This window comes from Diorhabda sublineata, chromosome 9 (assembly GCF_026230105.1).
Source record: "Diorhabda sublineata isolate icDioSubl1.1 chromosome 9, icDioSubl1.1, whole genome shotgun sequence".
Lineage (NCBI taxonomy): Eukaryota > Metazoa > Arthropoda > Insecta > Coleoptera > Chrysomelidae > Diorhabda > Diorhabda sublineata.
The window spans coordinates 21,637,313-21,657,973 of NC_079482.1; the positions used below are offsets into that span (position 1 = coordinate 21,637,313).

Genomic DNA, 20,661 nt, shown 5'->3' on the forward strand with positions numbered 1-20,661 from the left:
ATTTCAGGCGGTCCAAAGTGGATACCTGTCTATTCATTGGGAAAAATATTTGGCTGTTCTTATAAGTTGACAACATATTATTAGTTGGAATTGATAAAAAAAGAAACGTCAATTATAAATGCAAGGAAGCAAGAAATTGGAACCAAATATTTATGAAACGTGAAGTGTTTTATTAGTTTGAAGATGGAGGTGATATTTTCATATATTTTATTTAATGTTGAGGTGAATATATTATAATAACAACATGACTCACAATAAATTTATTATTAAGGGCAGTAAAGATAGACAGTAATGAGAATTTTAATGTAGCTTCCTACGTCATTACTATAACAGAGGGAATTCTTACATTTATTGTAAAAGACATTCAACGACTGCCTGCTATAAAATTCACAAAAGTATATTAAGAATATTGATGATAATCTTTCTTTTATGTAGCGCTGCTTTAATGCATTCGATATTTATAACTCACGACAGAAAAGTTTGGATACTGAGAGGAAACAGTTCTATACGTCATATTTCAAATTGTAGTTTTTGAATCATTCTCAAATTACCCAGAACATCCGTAATACATATTTTCAAAAAACATGATTTATTTTTCTCGTGGGAAGGACAGAGAGAAATAAAAGTCTTGTGACAGGATGGATGATTTAGATATTTGAATGTTTGTCGCTAATGAAAAGATCATGAATATCACTGAAGGAAATAGTAATACTAATAAGACTAAGTACATAGTTCATAATGGAGAAGGATACAGCAATGAAACAGTTTAAATCCATTACTCTTAATAATAATTATGGACTAGTTAGTCGAGAGCATGGAATGACAATTTGAACACCTCTGTATAATAATTTCTTATATAAACATGAAGCTCGTGAAAATGATGATATGCTGACGATGTTTTCACTACAGTAAACTATGAGAGTGAGATGACAGCTATAGAAAATCCGTAGATATTGAAAATTATTAATAAAAGTGAAGGCTAAAACTTTGGAATGTTCAACTTAGAAGTGTGTTGACAGAAGACGGGAAAATAGATGCAGATATAACAAATATATATCAAAAAACCTACTACGCTCCGATGTAAACAATATCAAGGCATCAAGGCACAAGAAGAATGAAAAATATAAAGCAATACACAGTGGAATTATTAAACTGTGGGTTATGATAAAGACCGAAGAGTAACATAACAACAAACAATAATAGAGGAGATAGTCGAATCGGTATTAATTTATAGGAATAGAAGGACACAACACAGTGGAGTAAAAGGCTACAAGTGAAACCAGAGCATAAAAAAAGAGAAAAGGTAGAAGAAAATTTTCATAAAAAGGATAAAATAGTTGTCGACAACAGTAAAACTATTGAAAACTATGCCTGTTTCTAGAGAAAAAACATCAACTCCTCTTCTTCAATAATTTACAGGATCTCTTATAAATTTAAATTAGATTCTTGAAATGGAACCTAGCAGCTTCTATAAATTTTGGCTCCCTTTTTGTTAATTGCCTCATTTAATTACCGATACGTTGGGAATCATTTATAATAGTATTACAAAAAATTATAATACCATCAACGACATTATCGAAAAACATGGTGATTTTCTTCTGTTCAAACATATGAATTACGGGATTTATTTATCTCTTGTAAATTGGGTTTCATCTGTACATAGTGTCCTGCACACCATCAATCGAAAACTGGCATTTTAAATATTTATCATTTACAATTGATTCTGCATCTAGAGATAATACAAAGTGACCGTAAAGGCCGAGAGAAACTTGTAGAAACGAAATAGAGGAGGACATGAGAGCACTCAATATAAAAAACTGGTAAGCAAAATTCCGGAACCGAAATGATTGGAAACTAATAACGAAAGCAGCCAAAACAAACGACAAACTTTAAAAAAAATAAAAATTAGAAGACGAGGGTAAATCCACCTCAAAAAAAAGGATTTATAGCGCTAAAACTGATAGCCATTTCCACATAGGGTTGAAAGATTTAATGATGATGATGATGATGATTACCGTAAAGATATAATTGGATCTATACATAACACATCACTCAATGAGCTGTATGACAAAAATCGTTTTGTTCGTCAATGTAATCTTCTTCAAGAGCAATACAATCTTTCCAACGCTTCTCGAACTTCTCAATGCCGTGCTTGTAGAAGGATTTGTCTTTTGTCTCGAAACTGACGATCATTTTTTTGAGATCAGCGAACAGCCAATAGTCACTTGGGACAAGATCAAGACTATATGGTAGATGAGGAAGCAATTCGAAGTATAATTCTCTCAATTTAACCATCTTTGCCATCGACTTGTGAATAGGTGCAATGCTTGGTGAAATAGTGGGTTTTTCTTCGAAATATTTCATGGGCATCCTAAAATACTGAATCCATAACTTTCTCAGCTGACTATTGTGCCTTTGAACGCTGCATATGATGATCGTTTTGATTTCGGAGTAAAGTAATGGATCCATCTTTCATCTATTGTCACATTTCTATGCAAAACATCCGATTTATTACGTGTAATCATGGCCAAACACTGTTCTGAATAATCAACAAGTTGTTTTCGATAAACTGTAATTAAACGCAGCGCCCAATTTAAAGTACGCTTTTCATGGTCAAATATTCATGAATAATTATGAACACACTGCATTTTGATATCTTTACAGCCTAAGCTATCTCAAGCACAATTAGAAATAACCAATTTCTGGACTTTTTTGTTCTTCTCTATAGTAACCACCTCAATTGGATGACCAGAACGTTCACCATCATCTGTGTCTGTACGACCACGCTTAAATTCAGCAAACCAATCGTTTCGATGGAGTAGAGTCCGTATAATAGTTTTGAAGCTATTGCTGAGCTTGTACAATTTTTTTTTTATCAAGAAGCTATGATGAATTAACACGCGAAATTTATTTTGAATCCATTGTTCTGAAAAGTAGTTTCACTTAATCTTGTCACTTTATTCTGACTGATCGAAATGTGATGAAGTTTTATACATAGTTGAAAGTTGCTACTTCATAAACTTCATATGGATTTGAAAATGACAGCGCCATCTGTGTGTTTGATTTGATCGTTCTCTAGAAATTGAATATCGCATATGTCGTTTTCATTGGATGATTATGTAGTTTGAAAATTACTTATTGCGTTGAAAAATATATCATAAATATCATACGTATCTCTAAATTAATACCCAAAGCCGGTGCAAGTATTTCTAAGTTAAGCTGATACCAGTCGATTGCTTGATCTAACATGCGTAAACGCTAAAGACAATTAAATTTAAGGTCACTTCCACAAATCAACCTGTAAATTAGTAAGGAAGAGAATTTTACGCTTTTAGCATTCTGTATAATAAGATTGATAATTTCTCTTGCTCTAATATTAATATTTATTTTGTAGTTTATATTTATATTTAGTATGTAGTGTGTATATCTTAAAATATATAATAACAGGATTGAGCTGATATCGATTTACGATTTTCTTTCTCCATAATAATAAAAAGATAGTAAAAACGCCTCTGCTTGGTAGTCAGGCAATCATTCGAACGATTGTTTTGGAACTGATAGTGATTTAGATCTGAAATCGAAAAAAAAACACGACTATAAATTAAAATATGATCGCAGTATATATGAACTGCACTTGGAAGTAAAAACTTTCTTATTTCATAAGTTGCAGACTTCGAGGTAGTTAATCTACAATTATCAATTTATTTTCGTTATGTTTAGTGGTCTCGATTCTTATATGGTTTTTGTTAAAGGTCTATCAAAATTCGCAAAGCTTGCAAGATCTGTAACAAGAAGTCGATCTGTTCTGGTATCGCAGTTCTCATCACATCTGCCAAACCTCAAGGATGCCACCAAACAGTCACATTTGGCACAGGTAATTAGTCGTAAGCTTTCAAATATTCAAAAGCATTTTATAGAATCGAAATTCAAATTCAAAAATTACTAAAAATTTGCTTCAACGAGTCCAAATTTCCTTTATTAATTAAAAGAAAGATAATTTTGTTCCTCGGGACTCAATGAGTTATTATGATGAAGGATTTTCTAACTGCTCGGGAAGTTAGGAAATCATCATTAACTTTTTCCTTTAAGGAATATCATGTTCCCAATCGGAAACAACCCGCGATCATTTTCCTAAATTTTGTAATACATACATAACTCTTCTAATTCTGCTCCCGAAAATTGTGGATATTCAAATTATAGCAAATCTTATGTCTTTCGTATTTCTCATAAATATGGTATTGTCATTAATCATCGTATATTTAAGCTTCACTTTGCCGAATAGGAATGGTATTATCCACCACCAATCTGACCCCTAATAGGGTTGTGCCGCAAATATGCTCTCTAGGAGCTATCTGTTGGCGTGGATCAGTCCCCATAGTCCATGTCTACACGTTCTCACTTATTTCCTGCCACAAATTCCTATTTCCTGTTTTTTTTTCTGCTAGTTTATAACTTCTACTCTGTTTAGGTTCGAGTCCTGCCGCATCTTTTCCTACCACCGGAATCCCATTACTTCATATTGAATTCTATAGATTTTGTTTCTGTCCACCAAACATAACCCAACCACCTAACTCACTGAGTTATCATTTGTTCTTCCATTATCTCTCGTTTCGTCCAATATCCCCCTTCACTAACTTTTACTGGTCGTATTATTGTTTTTATTATTTCTTTTTCCGTTCTTTTCAATTTTTCTTCATCATTTCTTGTTAGTATAATTGTTTCAGCTGAGTACATCATTACTGCTCTAAACATCTTTTTATATATGTTGATCTAATAACTTTGCAATAATTTCCCATTAGTAAGAAAAGTTCTATTTGTATTAATTTTTTTCTTCTATATCAGTATTCCTGTCTCCTCTATTATTGATCATAACACCGAGGTATTTAAACTTTTCTACATCCATAAATTCATGCTGGCCAACTTTCACCTTTCCCCCTTGACATTGCTTTCCTAATCCCATTACTTTTCTTTTGTTTTCATTGGTTTCTAGGCCCATTCGTTTTCCCTCTATTACTAGACCGGTCAACATTGCCTCTATTATAAATTTTTTGGTTACAAGTAATAAATCATTAGAGTAGACGATTATTTGTCCACCTTCTTCTTCTTAAAGTGGCATCTTCGGACAAAGGCGACTATCAGGACTATTTTATTCACAGCACAACAATTCCCTTAGTGAATTCTCCTCATTATACATTCTAATGTTGTGTTTGCATATTAACCGTGAAAATCAGTTTTCGATTAACTCAACTTATAAACTACTTGTGGTTTTTAACGTGCATATAATCGTCCATCTGAGCTACTCATCCATCAAATAGAGGGTAGATTTTATACCACATACCCTTCCAGCATGTAATAACACAAACTAGTCGAAGTAATTTATTTGGTATGATTCACATATTGGTTGCATGGGTGTACCATGCTGTTTTAACACTTTAACGTTGATCTGAAGGTGACGTTGATTTCAAGAAATGGATTTGTCAATAATCTTCCAAGGTTGTGCGACTTGAACATTATTCGTGTTATTTGTGACATATTATGATCAATGTTTGGAAAATTAGACCTAGATTGGGTGACTTCTTTCTGAATAGCCACTGCTGCCATATATTGATCTTCCGAAAAAAATTTGATCTGAATTTGATTTGAATCTAATGGTTTTTATATTTATTTCAGATGATGAGTCTGAGTGCAGACATAATGCCCCAGTACCGTCAAGAAGCCCCCAAGACCCCTCCACACATCCTTCTCCATTATTGCGCCTTCAAGGCTATTTGGGATTGGATAATTCTTTGTTTAACTTTTTATACAGCCATTATGGTTCCTTACAACGTAGCCTTTAAGAATAAAACATCGGAAGATGTATCTCTTCTGGTTGTGGACTCAATTGTTGATGTGATATTCTTTATCGACATAGTATTAAATTTTCACACGACCTTCGTTGGACCTGGAGGAGAAGTAGTGTCAGATCCCAAGGTCATCAGGATGAATTATTTGAAGAGTTGGTTTATCATCGATTTATTAAGTTGTTTACCGTATGATGTCTTCAACGCCTTTGATCATGATGAAGATGTAAGTTTACATTATCTATCATCAGACAATTATTGAATTCGTAAAAATTTGGAATATAAAACCTTTCAAAGTGCCACTAGACATTATATGGCCACCACAAGATAGGACATAGCTGCAATTTGCTGTAGGCTAGATATCTGGAAAAAGTTTTTCTTTTATCTTGCGTGTTGCTCTTCAGAGACGGAACAAAATGTTTTGGGGAGTCATCGGACTCCAACCGAAGAGACAAACTTCTGTACCACATGAATGGTTCATAGTATGTTAGACAAAACAATTGTGCAGAAGTTAATTATTCCAACAAATATTAATCTCACTGTTCCAAGCAGAAACCGGATCAATTTTACTCTGTGGTGAACTGATTGAAGAGATTCGCTACAAGGGTAGAAACTTCGTTATTTTCTTGAATGATGACACACACAACTGACCCAGATATGATCCGTTCTCAGAAATCTAGTCTAAATTGGTCTTTAAACATGTTCTAGAAGAGGTAATCCTTCATGCAATTACCTTATCTTGGGTAACAGGTCTCGAAGGCTATTTAAAAAATGTAGAGATGGAGATATTGGTTAAAGAAGGATCAGCAAAAATTATCTTGTAGTGTTGCAGCCAGCTTTCTTGAATTTAAAAGCATCTATTAAAAACTAAATAGTCTCCGATTTAATGAGCTTAAAGATAACAACAACATACGAAGAGATTCATGAAATTTTACCCGCCTGAGTTTACACCGACTTCACAAGCCACGTTCGTGTGGTGGTCAGTTTAATACTAGGTCAACTCACAGAACATTATAAACAATAAGTACTTCTACAACTAGGGTGCACTGTATGAGGTTAATTTTAGTTTCAAGACTGTGAGGTCTGAATAAAAGAAAGGAAACGGCAATTCAAAATTTCATATGGGATACCACAATAAATATTTCAGGTTACAGCTGCAGAGGATCCGTATTAGCCATCACAGTTTTATACAAACTCTAATATTCCGCAAGTTTCAATTTGATTTTTCATAATAAGTCAATGTACTAGGAGAGAAACTTTCATTCTGCAAATAATCTTGATAGTAATCAGTAATAGAAATATAAATAAGCAGCTTGTAATAATATTAGTTAACGTGATGAACAGTCAATCTTCTTAACAATAAATATTTTAAGATTGATCAGTTTAAAACACGGTTAGCAAAGTAACTGTTGTTGTCGTATATAAAAATCATTTTAGATAACAATGTGTTGATAAAAAGATGATTGAATATCTAAATTCTAATTTTATGAGATAAAGTGTCCGTATGTGAAAAAATCAACTATCTAGCTCTGTTCTCCTCAGTTTTCGTAGAAGCCTTCTGGATACATAACGAATTTCTACAAAAACACTGAAGGTCAATTGTTCAACAAAACAAAGTTGGAATAGAGCCATACAGCATTTTTTCACGTCTAGAATTAAAGTGAGCAAAAAAATTAGCCGTCAACGTGTCTTTAGAGTGGATGATGTGTGTTCTCCAATCCGTGGATAATAACTGACATATTTCTTCAGATATCAAATAGAATTGAATGGAAAATAACAAAAAAGTGTAACTATCGATTAAAAAACAGAAAAATTCGAGTGTTTGTCTTCATCCTATTTTCCATCGTATTTTTTTTGAGTTCTAGTAAAAATAATATTATCGATTGTCGACAAATTATTCTGCTCATGTGTAGAGGCAAAATATTCTGGTAAAACCAATGTTTTTGTTCCTAAAATTTGGTCTTTGCGAATTTTCATCACGTTACGGGAAGTGGGTATTAGTCTAGTTAAAGTTGCAAATTGGATTTTATAGTTAGCTCGTTATCACCGTTCTCTTTACATAGTCGAGAATACGGTTATAACGAGTTTCATATGCATGCATTCTATATTGAGTATTGTTCATAAATTAAATCAATATTGAGCATTATCGTATCATTATGTACATAACTGAAATGTTCCAAGAAACAAAGAAACAAAAGAATGTACAGTGGATAGAATGAGTCTTAAGGAACAAACTTTACAGCTTAATATCGAGATTAGTGATGGATAAATTTTAATTAACCACAGCAGTAACCAAAGATCAACCATATCCTCTAGATAGCCAACTCGAGCTCTCGTTTCACTGCCATCTCTTGGTTCATTCGCAGTACTAAACGTACACGGAAACAACGGTTTCTTTTCTGCTTTTATCGATATATTTCATATTAAAATCTTTTGTCCAGTTATTTTTTGGAACAAATCAACGGAGTTTCGGTTGGTATAACTCCATTGAGTTGTTCCGAATCTACTCGACATAACTGCAAACCCGATCTATAACGTCGTTCAAATCAACCGCACCAAAAAACTCGGGTAACAGCCAAATCCGTAGGCAGCAACAGATCATCATCATCAATATACAATATCTTAAAAACATTCTCGAGTGGGGTAAAAGCAATACCGCAAAGAAGCAGGCTGCAATTTTTTTTAAAAAGCTAGCACTGCAGCTCAGGATTTGGTCCTTTCTGGTCATAAAATATCACCATCACCGCATTTTCGATTGTTGGGTATTAAGATTGGAAGCAATATATCCTGGCATAGTCACGTGACCGCTTTAGCTAAGACAGCTTCACAAAAACTTGGAGCCCTCGTTAAGACCAAAAAGTTTTATACCTCGTAACAGCCTATAATTCTCTACAAGGCCCAGATTCGTGCATCTTCGGAATATTGCTCATAAATTTGGAGCTCGGCTTCCAAGCGTTAATCTCTTCTAGAGCAGTTTTTACCAGATCTAATCGACAGGCAGACGAGGTTTATGAACACCGAGCTCACCTGCAGACGCTCAGCACGTCAATTTATTGGAGCTCCTTTCTTTGGAGGAGTGCCATTCTGTGGAATCAGCTACCAGGACACGTCTTTCCCGAACACTATAACATACAGAAATTCAAGATCAATATGTCAATTTGTTTTATAATAAGAGTTAACCTAACCTGGATTAGGAGGCCCCATGTGCTTAAAAATCTTAAAAAGGAACGCGATTATGCAGATCAGAAAACGAATCGAATGTACTAAAATTACTCCATGGGGAGACTGCAGATCTGCGAAAGAGTTGGTTAAGCATGAAATCGTTTTTATGATAAAAACGGTCTATCACGCAATCGAAAAATCCAGGCCTCACTAATTAAAAAATTAAATTCATAAATCCTTACTTACAATCGACCACCATAAAAGTTTACATAGAAAGAAAAGCAACAGTAAATCAAATTGAGTGGACATTCAAAAATCAAGCCACTCATCTATATTTTCGCAATTATAAAAACCCATGTCATTCAAAAATTATCTCTGCCAAGAGATTTAATGAACAAGTTTCTCCTCAGAGACGAAATGAAAAGTAAGGCACATTTTGCTCTCTATACGATAAAGAAAATGTAGAGATAAATTTGATATTTCAATAAGAAACATGTAATCATATTAATTTACTTTCCAACTTCCTAAATCATCGTTTCAAGTGAAAATTCACTAAAAACTAGTGAAAACTACTCATTTCACGAGTTGATCTTCAAAATTCGTATAAATCAACAAAGAGAATGCTCTTTAAGATAAAACTTTCGGACACCTTAGACAATATGAAAACTTTATCAAAGTTCACTCTAACTTTCTCAAGACAGTCGTGTTTGAGTTGAAGAATTCTGTAGACGAAATGAATTTCAAGTATATTTACACTAACAAAATATAAATTAAATATATATATATATATATATATATATATATATATATATATATATATATATATATATATATATATATATAGAATCAACATATTCTCATCTTAATTGGATACAATTATTACAGCGAACCTGCAAAGTCTCTAGACCTTTCAAAAAAAGTGTTTCTCCTTTCTCTGCAAACCAGATCTCCACAGTTTTTATTACCTAGTCGTTGGAAGAAAATTTACGACCTTTTAAACTATTTTTCCGTAGAGGAGAGAGATGATAGTCAGACGGAGCCAAATCTGGTGAATAAGGGGGGTGTTCTAGTAATTCAAATCCTAAATCGCGAATTTTTTGCATGGGAACATGAGATTTATATGCAGAGGCATAGTCCTGCAAAAACGAAACACCTTTCCGCGTCTTTTCTCTTCAATTTTTCTCCCCAAAAACTGAAGCAAGAACTTTTCCAGCAGATTTTTGGACACGAAACTTCTTAGGTCTTGGAAAACCAGAGTGTCGCCATTCCATCGATTGTTGCTTTGTTTCTGGATAGTAGAAATGTACCCAAGTCTCATCCATAGTAACAATTCGGTTTAAGAAGTCTACATCGTTTTCAAATCGAGCACAAATCGAATGCGATGCTTCTACTCTTGCACGCTTTTGGTCGACATTCAAACATTTGCGGATCCATTTTGCAGCAATTTTTCTCATGACCAAATTGACGTGAACTATATGATGAACGCGTTCGTATGAAATATTCAGTGCTTCAAATATCCGTTTTAATACCATTCGGTGGTTTGATAAAATCATGTCATGAACTAAAATTTATCTCTTTTGAAGCTTGCAGTCCAATTTTTCACGGTCGCATACGAAGAACATTGATCACCAAGTGTATTAAGCGTATCTTCGTAAATCTTCTTACCTCTTAACCCTTTTAAATACAGGATTATCTTGGATATTCCTTAGAATGATATTGAAACGATAAAGGAAGCAATTGTTAATATGTTCATTGAATGCCAAGTTTATGAATGATTCATTGATGAAGTGATTTAAAAAAAACGTACAAAATCTTTACAAAAAAAGTAACATTAACATATTTTTGAATCATACTGCTTCGTGCGTCGTAAATTCATTTTTGTGTGGGGACGATCATTTGTAAAACATTTTATAAATATGTACTCAGAAATAAAAGCAGCTCTGTAGGTATATACAGTCTCGAGCACATAAGAATTCGATAAAAGGAGGAAGACGAAATAACCAGACCTTGAATGTACTAATATACAAAAATTATCTAGTTACGAAACAATTTACTTAGCCGCAACACAACTCAACATATTTTTTTTCAATTAATAACATTAAAAATAATTAAACCTGTTCTATCACCATTAATATAAATAAATGAGAAGAAATTGAGATTTGCTTGGCGATTTTTAGAAAATAATAGTAAAAATTTAATAATATTATAATAATAAAATATATTATTTAGCTACGTTACTAATCGCGACACTTATAACCTAGTCTGCTCGCTTCAATTCCAAATATGGGCGATTTCCAAAAAAATATCATATGTAACGTGGGATTAAATTTTTTTTTGTAACTCGTTTGGTTAGTTGTTGGAGATTAATAGTAATTTCCAACCTCGTAACAAAAAGTTTGACTTTATTGCCTTTATACATAAATAACTATTAGAAACCGTATGTAGGATCATTAGAAATCTCTTGAAAATTGAAATCTCATCATAACTATCCTTCCAATTTTCGATTATTGGGAAAAAAAATAAATCTTGTGAACACAAAAAAGATACAAATAGTTTTTCTATCGGCGCGACGAGTGCATTAACGTAGCAGATGTTAAAAGTACTTTCTACAGGACAGGTTTCCAGATGATGTTAAAACCTAATACCTTTACGCTAATTCTAAATGAGTACTCATCAAAAACGGACGTGTCTCAGCATCAAGAGTACTGAATTTCATTGATTTATTATGTTTTAGCTTAGCATTAATTCCGTTGGTATTTATGAAACATAAAATGAGTTAAAACCTCAACATTTGCTGAGCAACATTGTTTTGTCGTATTAAATAGCTTGTCTCTCGTTTCAGCATTTCTCTGTACAAATGAATTAACACTTCAGATTAAGTAATTTCACAAATTATTCTTGAGTGATATGCGTTGAATGGTGTCTTTCTCCGCCTTTTCACCTAGATATTTCTAGCTCAAAATGTGAGACACCTTACAATTTGAAATAGTTTCTTCTGTAAATTCAATTTTTGTTTCCAGTTTTCCAGCTAAAATATTCTGTTCTGCTACATTCATGACTTAATTATACCGGAAGTAGACGTCAACTTAGTTATTTCAAATAGAACGATCGATTTTCATTTTCGAATTCTACATGAATTGGAGCATTTTTGAGATATTTCGATTACTCTAAAAATTAAGAAAAATATCTAGTTCGCTTTCAATAACGATATCTCAGTTGATAACGAAGCTAGTGACGTAAAATTGTAACCAATGAACAATAAGCACTTTGTTCGCAGACTCACTTATGTACTACTTATTTATATTACATACAGGGTGTTTTGAGCTTATCCGCCAACATGCACATTTCAATTTACTTAAAAGCTGCTTATTCCCAATATTTTATTACAAGGTTTGTTTTTTTCCAACTTCTGATGGACTGTAAGATAAGATGAGTAAAATACAAGAAAGACTTTATTACCAAAAGTTTAGTACAATACAACTACTTATTTCTCGAAACAATCGCCTTGACGATCAAAGATCATCTGTGAACCCTCATAAAATGTAGCTGCCAATGACTGGAAGTGAGTTGTGATGGTTTCTTTGAGCTTCACGTCAGTTTGGAAACACAGTCCTTCAAGCTACTGCTTCTGTTCGCGATCACTATGGGGACGGGCTTTGTCGTGAATCAGAACATTTCCTGAACACAGCATATCTCGTTCGTTTGTTTTGAATAATTCACCTTAAGGTTCCAAACTTTCACAAAAGGAATCTGCATCAATTGTTGCTCCTGGATGCAAGCACTCCTTTTTGGTCCCAAAAAAAGTTGCATTAACTTACGGCTGGTGAAGATTCGTATGAATTCTGTGGGTCTTGTTGAAGAATTCATCTATTGTTGTGAATGTGAGTGTCATACAAAATCCATGTCTCATCACCTGTCAGAATGGAACCTCTTTTGAGATATTATTTTCCATTAGATAAAATTATTATTTCAGCATAATGGCTAGGCAATAGCTGTGAAAAATTTTATAGTTGAAACGTTATTTATTTATATTGTATTCACAGTTTTTCGTATTTCGTAAATAATAACGGTTAATGTAAAATTTACCAATATTGATTTTTCAAATCTTGTTATTATTAACGATCATAAGGGAATTGTTGAATGAACTTATCGTATTTTTGCAATAAGATATCCTAATCGATCAAATGTGACAGGTGATTATAGGATTGCTTAAAATGCCGTCAGGAAACAATTCATCGCATTTCAAAAAAAGATGAAGGGAAACAATTTTCATGTCATTTGACACAACACATATAATTATCATTATAATAATATTCGGTGGGTAGATTTTTGTGAAAATCCCGGGGAAGAAAACTGATATGAAACAAATTTTGGCAAAAATGGAATATTTGATCAACATAATTCTCATTTCTGGTCAGACGAAAATCAATTGGTAGAGAAGATACTTGGGGTTTTAACATTTTTGATCAATAAAAAAAGATGATGATGGAGAGATTGCAAATCAGAGTCTGTTTCGTTGGTTAGCTTGCTTTTCTTACATGGCTCCTATACATTCTGGTATTTGGGATCACCAAGATTGGTCCAGAATTCCCATATTAAAAAAAATAGGGCTAGAAACTATAATCCTAATTCAGAATAAGCTGATCCTAATCGTGAACGAGATTAAAATCACAATTTATGAATGTCACATTTAATTTTCGGTGGAAATTTTAAATTCAAAAAATGATGTACAAGAGCTTCTAATTTTTATTAATATTTCGTTTCTAGATGTTTAATAATTGTTATCATGTATCTAACCATTTTCCACTAAAGATTAATACCAATAAGTTATTTCAACGTTGAAATGCAAGAACGTATGAAAACTGCAAGCTGCAAACCTCAGTAACATATGATACAAACTGCTCCTGTGAATTAATAGTAGACAACTAAACGAGGGAAATAAATAATTTCTATTGTTCAAAAAACCATGAAGCAGCTCATTAACTGATTGCATTTACCCACTGATCTACCAGGGTAGAAAGGATCCTATCATATGACTGCAAGCTAATTAATTCCATCTGTTCCCGAACAACAATGAACGGGATCCAGGTTACCTTCAGATTATGATCGATCAAAGTTTCCGGAGTCCTATAATAGACAGGCCTACACGATATATAGTCATTAATACAAATCGCAAGAATGATTTGATGCATGAGAATATTACGTGCTTTCAAATCTGTTATTAGATGATGCCATTTAGTTATTTTTGTTTGTAAGTCATCCACAATCTGTTAATATAACTTAATCCTCCCTAACTCTCAATCAAAAGTTTTCACGCCACACCCTGTATGTATTTAATACTAATTTTGTGAGTTTAGTTAATATTTTCTGTTGTGGTTGCATGTCGTCGTGATAAATTGTATAAAATAAATAAGTACGATATAAAATAAATTAGTAAGATAAAAAATAATAGTGGTGCGTGCTTCCAGATGAAATATTAAAACGAATAAATTATGATCATTTGTCGTAATTGACATTTTTATATTGAATAAGGTCCAAAAGAAAATCGAAAATTGCAGTTTTCACCACAAATATTGTGATGAGAAAACTTGTGAGCCACTAGTAGGAATACAGTTTAGCACAATGCTTCAAATTATTCAAATATGCTGTACGCACACGAATACATAGGATATTGTTTATGTTGATCCTCGGACAATTACGCTTAATGCTGATTTAATTTAAATGAAAATGGGGAAACTCTGTGACCAAGTAACAATAGGTATATATATAATTGTGACAAGGACAATAATTTTCCAGATATATTCCCAAGTTCTGAATATGTTTAATGAATTTTAAACATAATTATTAATATGTTTACAAAAATAGTTATATCTCTTTTAATATCAATTGCAGATTATAAAAAACCTTTGTCGACAATTTTGTTTGATCTACCATAGGCGTAGATACCCAATTTTATAAATTTATAATTTTTATAAATACTTTTAAAAATATTAAATATTATCGCAGATAATAATAAAAAACGTTCATATTTGGGATAATATCTTTAATGTTAGTCTTAAATAGCGTGTATTTGTTTCCAAAATATTGTGAAATTTTGGGTTGAAATTGTAATTTTTTCTTGTTAAAGACCGTTTAGTCAAACAATTTCGAGATACTAGTGAATTTACTCTTTGACTTACCTCGATAATTTTTGTCACAAAAGCTCTATAACAAAAAAAATCTTATGCTCAAATATTTACACAAAAAAAACTGAATACCAGAATAAATTCATATATCAAGAAAATATAAATAGTGTATTTATTTAATATTATACATAATTTTTTAATTTTAGGGAATTGGTAGCCTATTCAGCGCTCTGAAAGTCGTCCGCTTACTACGTTTAGGTAGAGTTGTTCGAAAACTCGACCGATACTTAGAATACGGAGCTGCGATGTTAATTCTTCTTCTCTGCTTCTATATGTTGGTTGCCCATTGGCTAGCCTGTGTCTGGTAAGTATCAAACCTATATTTCAGCGCAAATTATCATAATATCAACTCACAATTATTATAATAATTAAAATAGAACGTAGTTGTTTTTAAAAGGCTCAAATCAAGTTCAAATTTCGAATTTTCGTATTTTAAAGATAATTTGTGCATAATTGCTTGAATTACTTGCAAAAAAGCCTCGATCTTATTTCAAATGCCTAAATCGTTCATTGATCTTTTTTTGAGGTTTATGAGTTTGGTTCTTTCAGAACTACTTACTGTCAAGTAATATCAACACTGCAAACGTAACGTAATGATTTCTTGGTTCCCTCCATATCATACAAACAGCAAATTCGAAGTGTTTTTTCTCTTTTTTTGACCTTTTTCTAAGGTCTTCAGCACACACATAACAAATCTTATGCGGCGCCCAAGATTTATCCTGATCTCCAAGTTTAGTTCCAAATTATGCTAGATAAAACTTTTTTACAAAGTCTGCAATGTTTCTTTGGTATTTTTTCATAACAAACTCACCACAAATATAACAAAAACTGTTAGCAGAGTTTTTACAACCGCGATTAGGCACTGTATTGAGCACATGTACATACAGGAAACGGAAACGTGAAACTGGGGTTAGGTTAAAAGTAAACTAAACATCATTAAGATAATATATAACGCTGCTTAGCCATTTTAGCTCCAATTGGAGCACGGAGTATAGGTTGACCTCAATAGAGGTGAAGTGACCACGTAGAGAGGGATGAGAAAAAAATATCTAACAAGGAAGGATGGGAAAATATATTGAAGAAGCAACAGGCGATAGACCTATTTTAAAATTAAAAAAAAACATTTTTCTAATAATCAAGCCACAAAACAAACAATTAGTGGTACAAATGGGTTTTGGGAGTATTTTCTTCACTTATGAATAATCCTGTACATTCTCCCAGTTTTTTTGCTGTGAAATGCTGTACAAACTACGTGCCACTACTACAACAGCAACAACTGTCTGACACGCGATTCGATAAACAAGACTTTTAGACCAAATATAAACTAGTTTGACGAATGCGTCTAAAGCTACAAGCCTTCAAAAAATGTTTATCAATAAAACTAGCTTCAAATTTGTAATGTTCTCTAGAGAAATCGCTCTTTAAATTTAAACCGGTTTCTCATTTAATTTTGGTTAGTGCCATTTTTGTCTCATAAGAATATTTTGGGCAGGCAGCATCACTCAAATTTCCATTCTCTACTAATTCAGTTAACAAAGAAACAAGGAAAATATTTCGAACTGATGTTATAGAATCAAAGACGACTCTTCTAATGGTCTTATTGTTCACTTCTAACATTTTTTATATGATTACTCTATAAAACAAACAACTACCCATACAAAAAAGTATTTTCTTAACTAAGACGCTTGTCTAAAAATCACTCAAATCATTTCTATTAAAAAACTCTGTTTCTCTTATTCCAACTTCATTGCGACTTTTCAAAAAAGTACAACCCAATTCCTTCCAGGAGTTAACTTGTAGAATGTTGCCTTTCCATTCCTGTATCCGTTTTCAAATGAGTTTGACAAATAGTATATAGTATGAACAACTCGAGGCCCTTTTGCTTCGCTCTCCATGTGCCTTTAACTGACACTCAAGACTCGTTTTTGATATTCAGCATACACTCAATTTGAATGTAACGAACTAAGTATGCTCTCACAACATAATTGTCTTTCCCTATTTTCATAATAAGTTATGCACTTCCAGGAAAACTAGTAATTCAATATCAGTCGAGGTATACCGGATGTTAATAACAACTTCTTGGTGGGTTGTTCAGCATTATTTTATTATTTTATTATTACTCCTAAAATATACATATTTTCTAAAAATTCATTTTCCTAAAGGAATACGTCGTAAAAAGAGTCAACTTCTAAAGCAAAATCGAAATTTTAAATAGAAGCTTACATATTCATATCAATTTCCTAAATTGCTATTATAAGAGGGTTGTCTGAAAAGTTTCCGACCTAAAACTAATGATGTCAGCACTTATTGACAGGGCCGGATTAAGATTTATAAGGCCCGGGGCTAAAATAATGACGGGGCCCCCTTAAGGAATTCGAAAACCCGGAAAAATTCACAAAATAATATCAATACGTTAGATTTGTGGTAACAATACATCAAAAAATACAGAATGATTTCCAAATGATGGGGCTCTCTTGGACCTGGGGCCCGGGGCTATAGCCCCCCAAGCCCCTAGCTTAATCCGGCCCTGCTTATTGATAAAATGTTGGGAAATAGATTTTCGAATATATAAAAAGATTCTCACTGAAATTTCCTCCATTTCTGATGCTTAGTTTTCGTTCGACAATAGATAATATGTACGAAAATACTCACCACCATTAACGACCTTAAAATTATGGACAGCTGAATTCAACTGTGGCAGTATCAGCTTGATAGACAACGAGGGTTTGGTACGGCCTAAAACTGCTATAACCAGAGATATTAACAAAAAATTCCACCAAATGGTATTGGACGACTGTCTGATCGAATTTAAACAGGCTATCGGCCTATCAAAAAAGCGTTTATCTTGATTTGACTTGAATTATTAATGATGAACTATCCTGACGTTGGTGCAGCGTTTGCTCACTTGGGAAAAAACTTCCATTCGAATGAACATTTCCCAGGTATTATTGATGCTGTAGATAAAAACAACTCCACTCATGAAACATATGAAAACAGACAAAGCAGTGGATTGCGAATGGTTAATCTGATCCGAAAATAGAAGTCAACTTCTTTTGGGATAGTCATTCATCGACTATCTTCAGAAAGGTAGAAGAATATCAAGGGAGTATTACACATCATTGCTTGATGAGGTGTAGGAGGAAATCAAAAAAAGTGCTTTTGTATCAGGACAACGCAAACTTTGGTGATCATCATCACGAATTGCGATTCGCAGGGTCTAGCACCCAGCGACTATTTCCTGTTTCCTAACTTGAAACTTACACTTCAATAAAAGATTTTTTCATCAGACGAGGAGGTTATCGTATACGTAAATGCATACTTTGAGGATAAAGACGGAGATAAAAAGGAAACTATGTTGAAAAATAAACACGATTATTTTGCTTCTTCATTAGCTAGGAAACTTCACAGAAAAATGTGGCATAATTAAAGTGTACTAACTTTAATATATTCCGAGCTTAAAATTAAATTCAATTTTCCTATGAAGTACACCTTAATCAAGAGTAGATAATTGGAATTACTTTATTACTTCATTGAACAATGAGCACATATTAATATAGTACTGTTTTATTGTATAGTTCATTCAGTTTTTCTGGACATTTCATGACCAAGGCGATTACTTGTGTGTTAATCGTTATTACGCCTGCTAAACTATCAGTTAGGATATCTTTATCTCTCATCCGATAGCTTCCATGTATATTGAATGATCAAACCTTCCAATAACTAGAGCTTACTCCTGAAAGGTACTGAATCGGTTGCTATTGATGAAAATCATTGGTTTTTGTCCCATATACAACTATTCCTATTGCGTTTCTGGATGTTCAGTAATGTGAAATATTTCGCCTTTCCAATCAAAAATCCTCATCGCAATCACTCGATCTAATGAAGGTGCCTTCTATCCGCCTAAGTTTGTAATTTTTTTCATGTTTTTCTACGACAATGTGGAATGTAGGATAACATTGCCGATATTATCCCCTGTAGTATAGATACACACCAGCTTCTGGTGGTTATTATTCACTTTCGGAGCTATAATCTCATGCTATTCTTTCGCAAATCACGCTGTCTGTTGACGCTTTCCACGACATATTTTAGATTTGCTTCCAAGGCAATTCTAATGACTCACTTGCCTTGCTGTTTTGAAATAATTCACTTCCTTCCTAAATATTTTGTTTTATATTATTCTGGTTTCTTTTCCATGCAAAGTAGTCACTCTACTTTTATTTTAATTTAGACTCAAATACCATCATTCTCAACTAAGTAACTTTTTCTGATGTTGCACATTTCCATCCAAATTTTCCTCTAGCCAAATATGTCAGCTAAATATATTACATGTAGAGAGAAAACAGACTTTACATTATTATAAAGAAAAACTTGGAAATTGAAAGAAAAAATTATGAAGTAGGAAGTTCTCAATAATATTTCTAATACATGTTTTTGCTTAATGGCTAACTCCAAAGAGATTGTTGGTAGTATTTATTTTACATGATGACTTAAAAGGAAATTAGAAATGAAGAAAGTTGTTGTCTTTCCACATCATTAACAACTTTCCTGTTGTTATATGAAAGGCCTGATAGTTAGATATACAGAAATAAAGAAAGCATTTTGAAATATTCGTTATTTCTATTTTTAGGTATTCAATAGGCCGATCAGATGCTGACAATGGAGTACAGTATAGTTGGTTGTGGAAATTAGCTAACATTACGCAAAATCCTTATTCGTACGTTTGGCCTAATGACTCAAGTACACCCGAATTGATAAATGGTCCATCCAGAAAAACAATGTACGTCACGGCATTATATTTCACTATGACCTGTATGACTTCGGTAGGTTTCGGCAACGTTGCTGCAGAAACTGATAACGAGAGAATATTCACGATTTGCATGATGATTATAGCAGGTAAGACAAAACAATTGATTACCGGATGCATTTTCTAGTTTTCATTGACGATGTTAGTAAAATATTTAATACATATGATTTCAAGAACATTCTGTATGAGTAGATTTTAAAAAAAACTATCTTTTGAGGTAATGTAGATTCAGAGGTATGTCCGTACTTCAATATTTAGGTTTTTAGAGTTTCTAATTCAATGTTCATTGAGTTCGAATGGGTACGAGTCCTTAACTGTAAAAGGAGTAATGATTTAAGAACAATTTGACAAAATTTCAGATAAGATGGAACAGGATCAAATATTCAATGTTTCAGCCAATTTTATCGGCATTTGAGAATAGCTCCGTGATTTTTGTTTTAGAATCTATATTGTATTATAACAATTTAAAACATCATCATTAGTAAGTATCAAATGGATAGAGGAAAGATGTAAAGGGATCATTCTTAAAGATTTGATGGTATATGGTTTATTGGGCATATGTTTGGGCTGTATCAAAAGCAGGGAAGTGGAAAATGATGATAATCGATACGGACCTTCCCAGAATAAGATGCATGTAATCCAAACTTGACGTGGCATGAGATGGAGCAAT

The 20,661-nt window shown here is 32.9% G+C and overlaps 1 protein-coding gene across 1 annotated transcript in view; it reads left to right on the forward strand.

Moving 5' to 3' along the window:
• The window catches only part of LOC130448704 (potassium voltage-gated channel protein eag), a 141,770-nt gene that overhangs the window by 104,865 nt on the left and 16,244 nt on the right, over nucleotides 1-20,661 (forward strand). Inside the window, exons 4-7 of the mRNA XM_056786181.1 lie at nucleotides 3,753-3,874; nucleotides 5,671-6,066; nucleotides 15,334-15,491; nucleotides 19,815-20,080. Coding sequence (XP_056642159.1) covers nucleotides 3,753-3,874; nucleotides 5,671-6,066; nucleotides 15,334-15,491; nucleotides 19,815-20,080 — 942 coding nt within the window. The remainder of the gene's footprint in view (nucleotides 1-3,752; nucleotides 3,875-5,670; nucleotides 6,067-15,333; nucleotides 15,492-19,814; nucleotides 20,081-20,661) is intronic.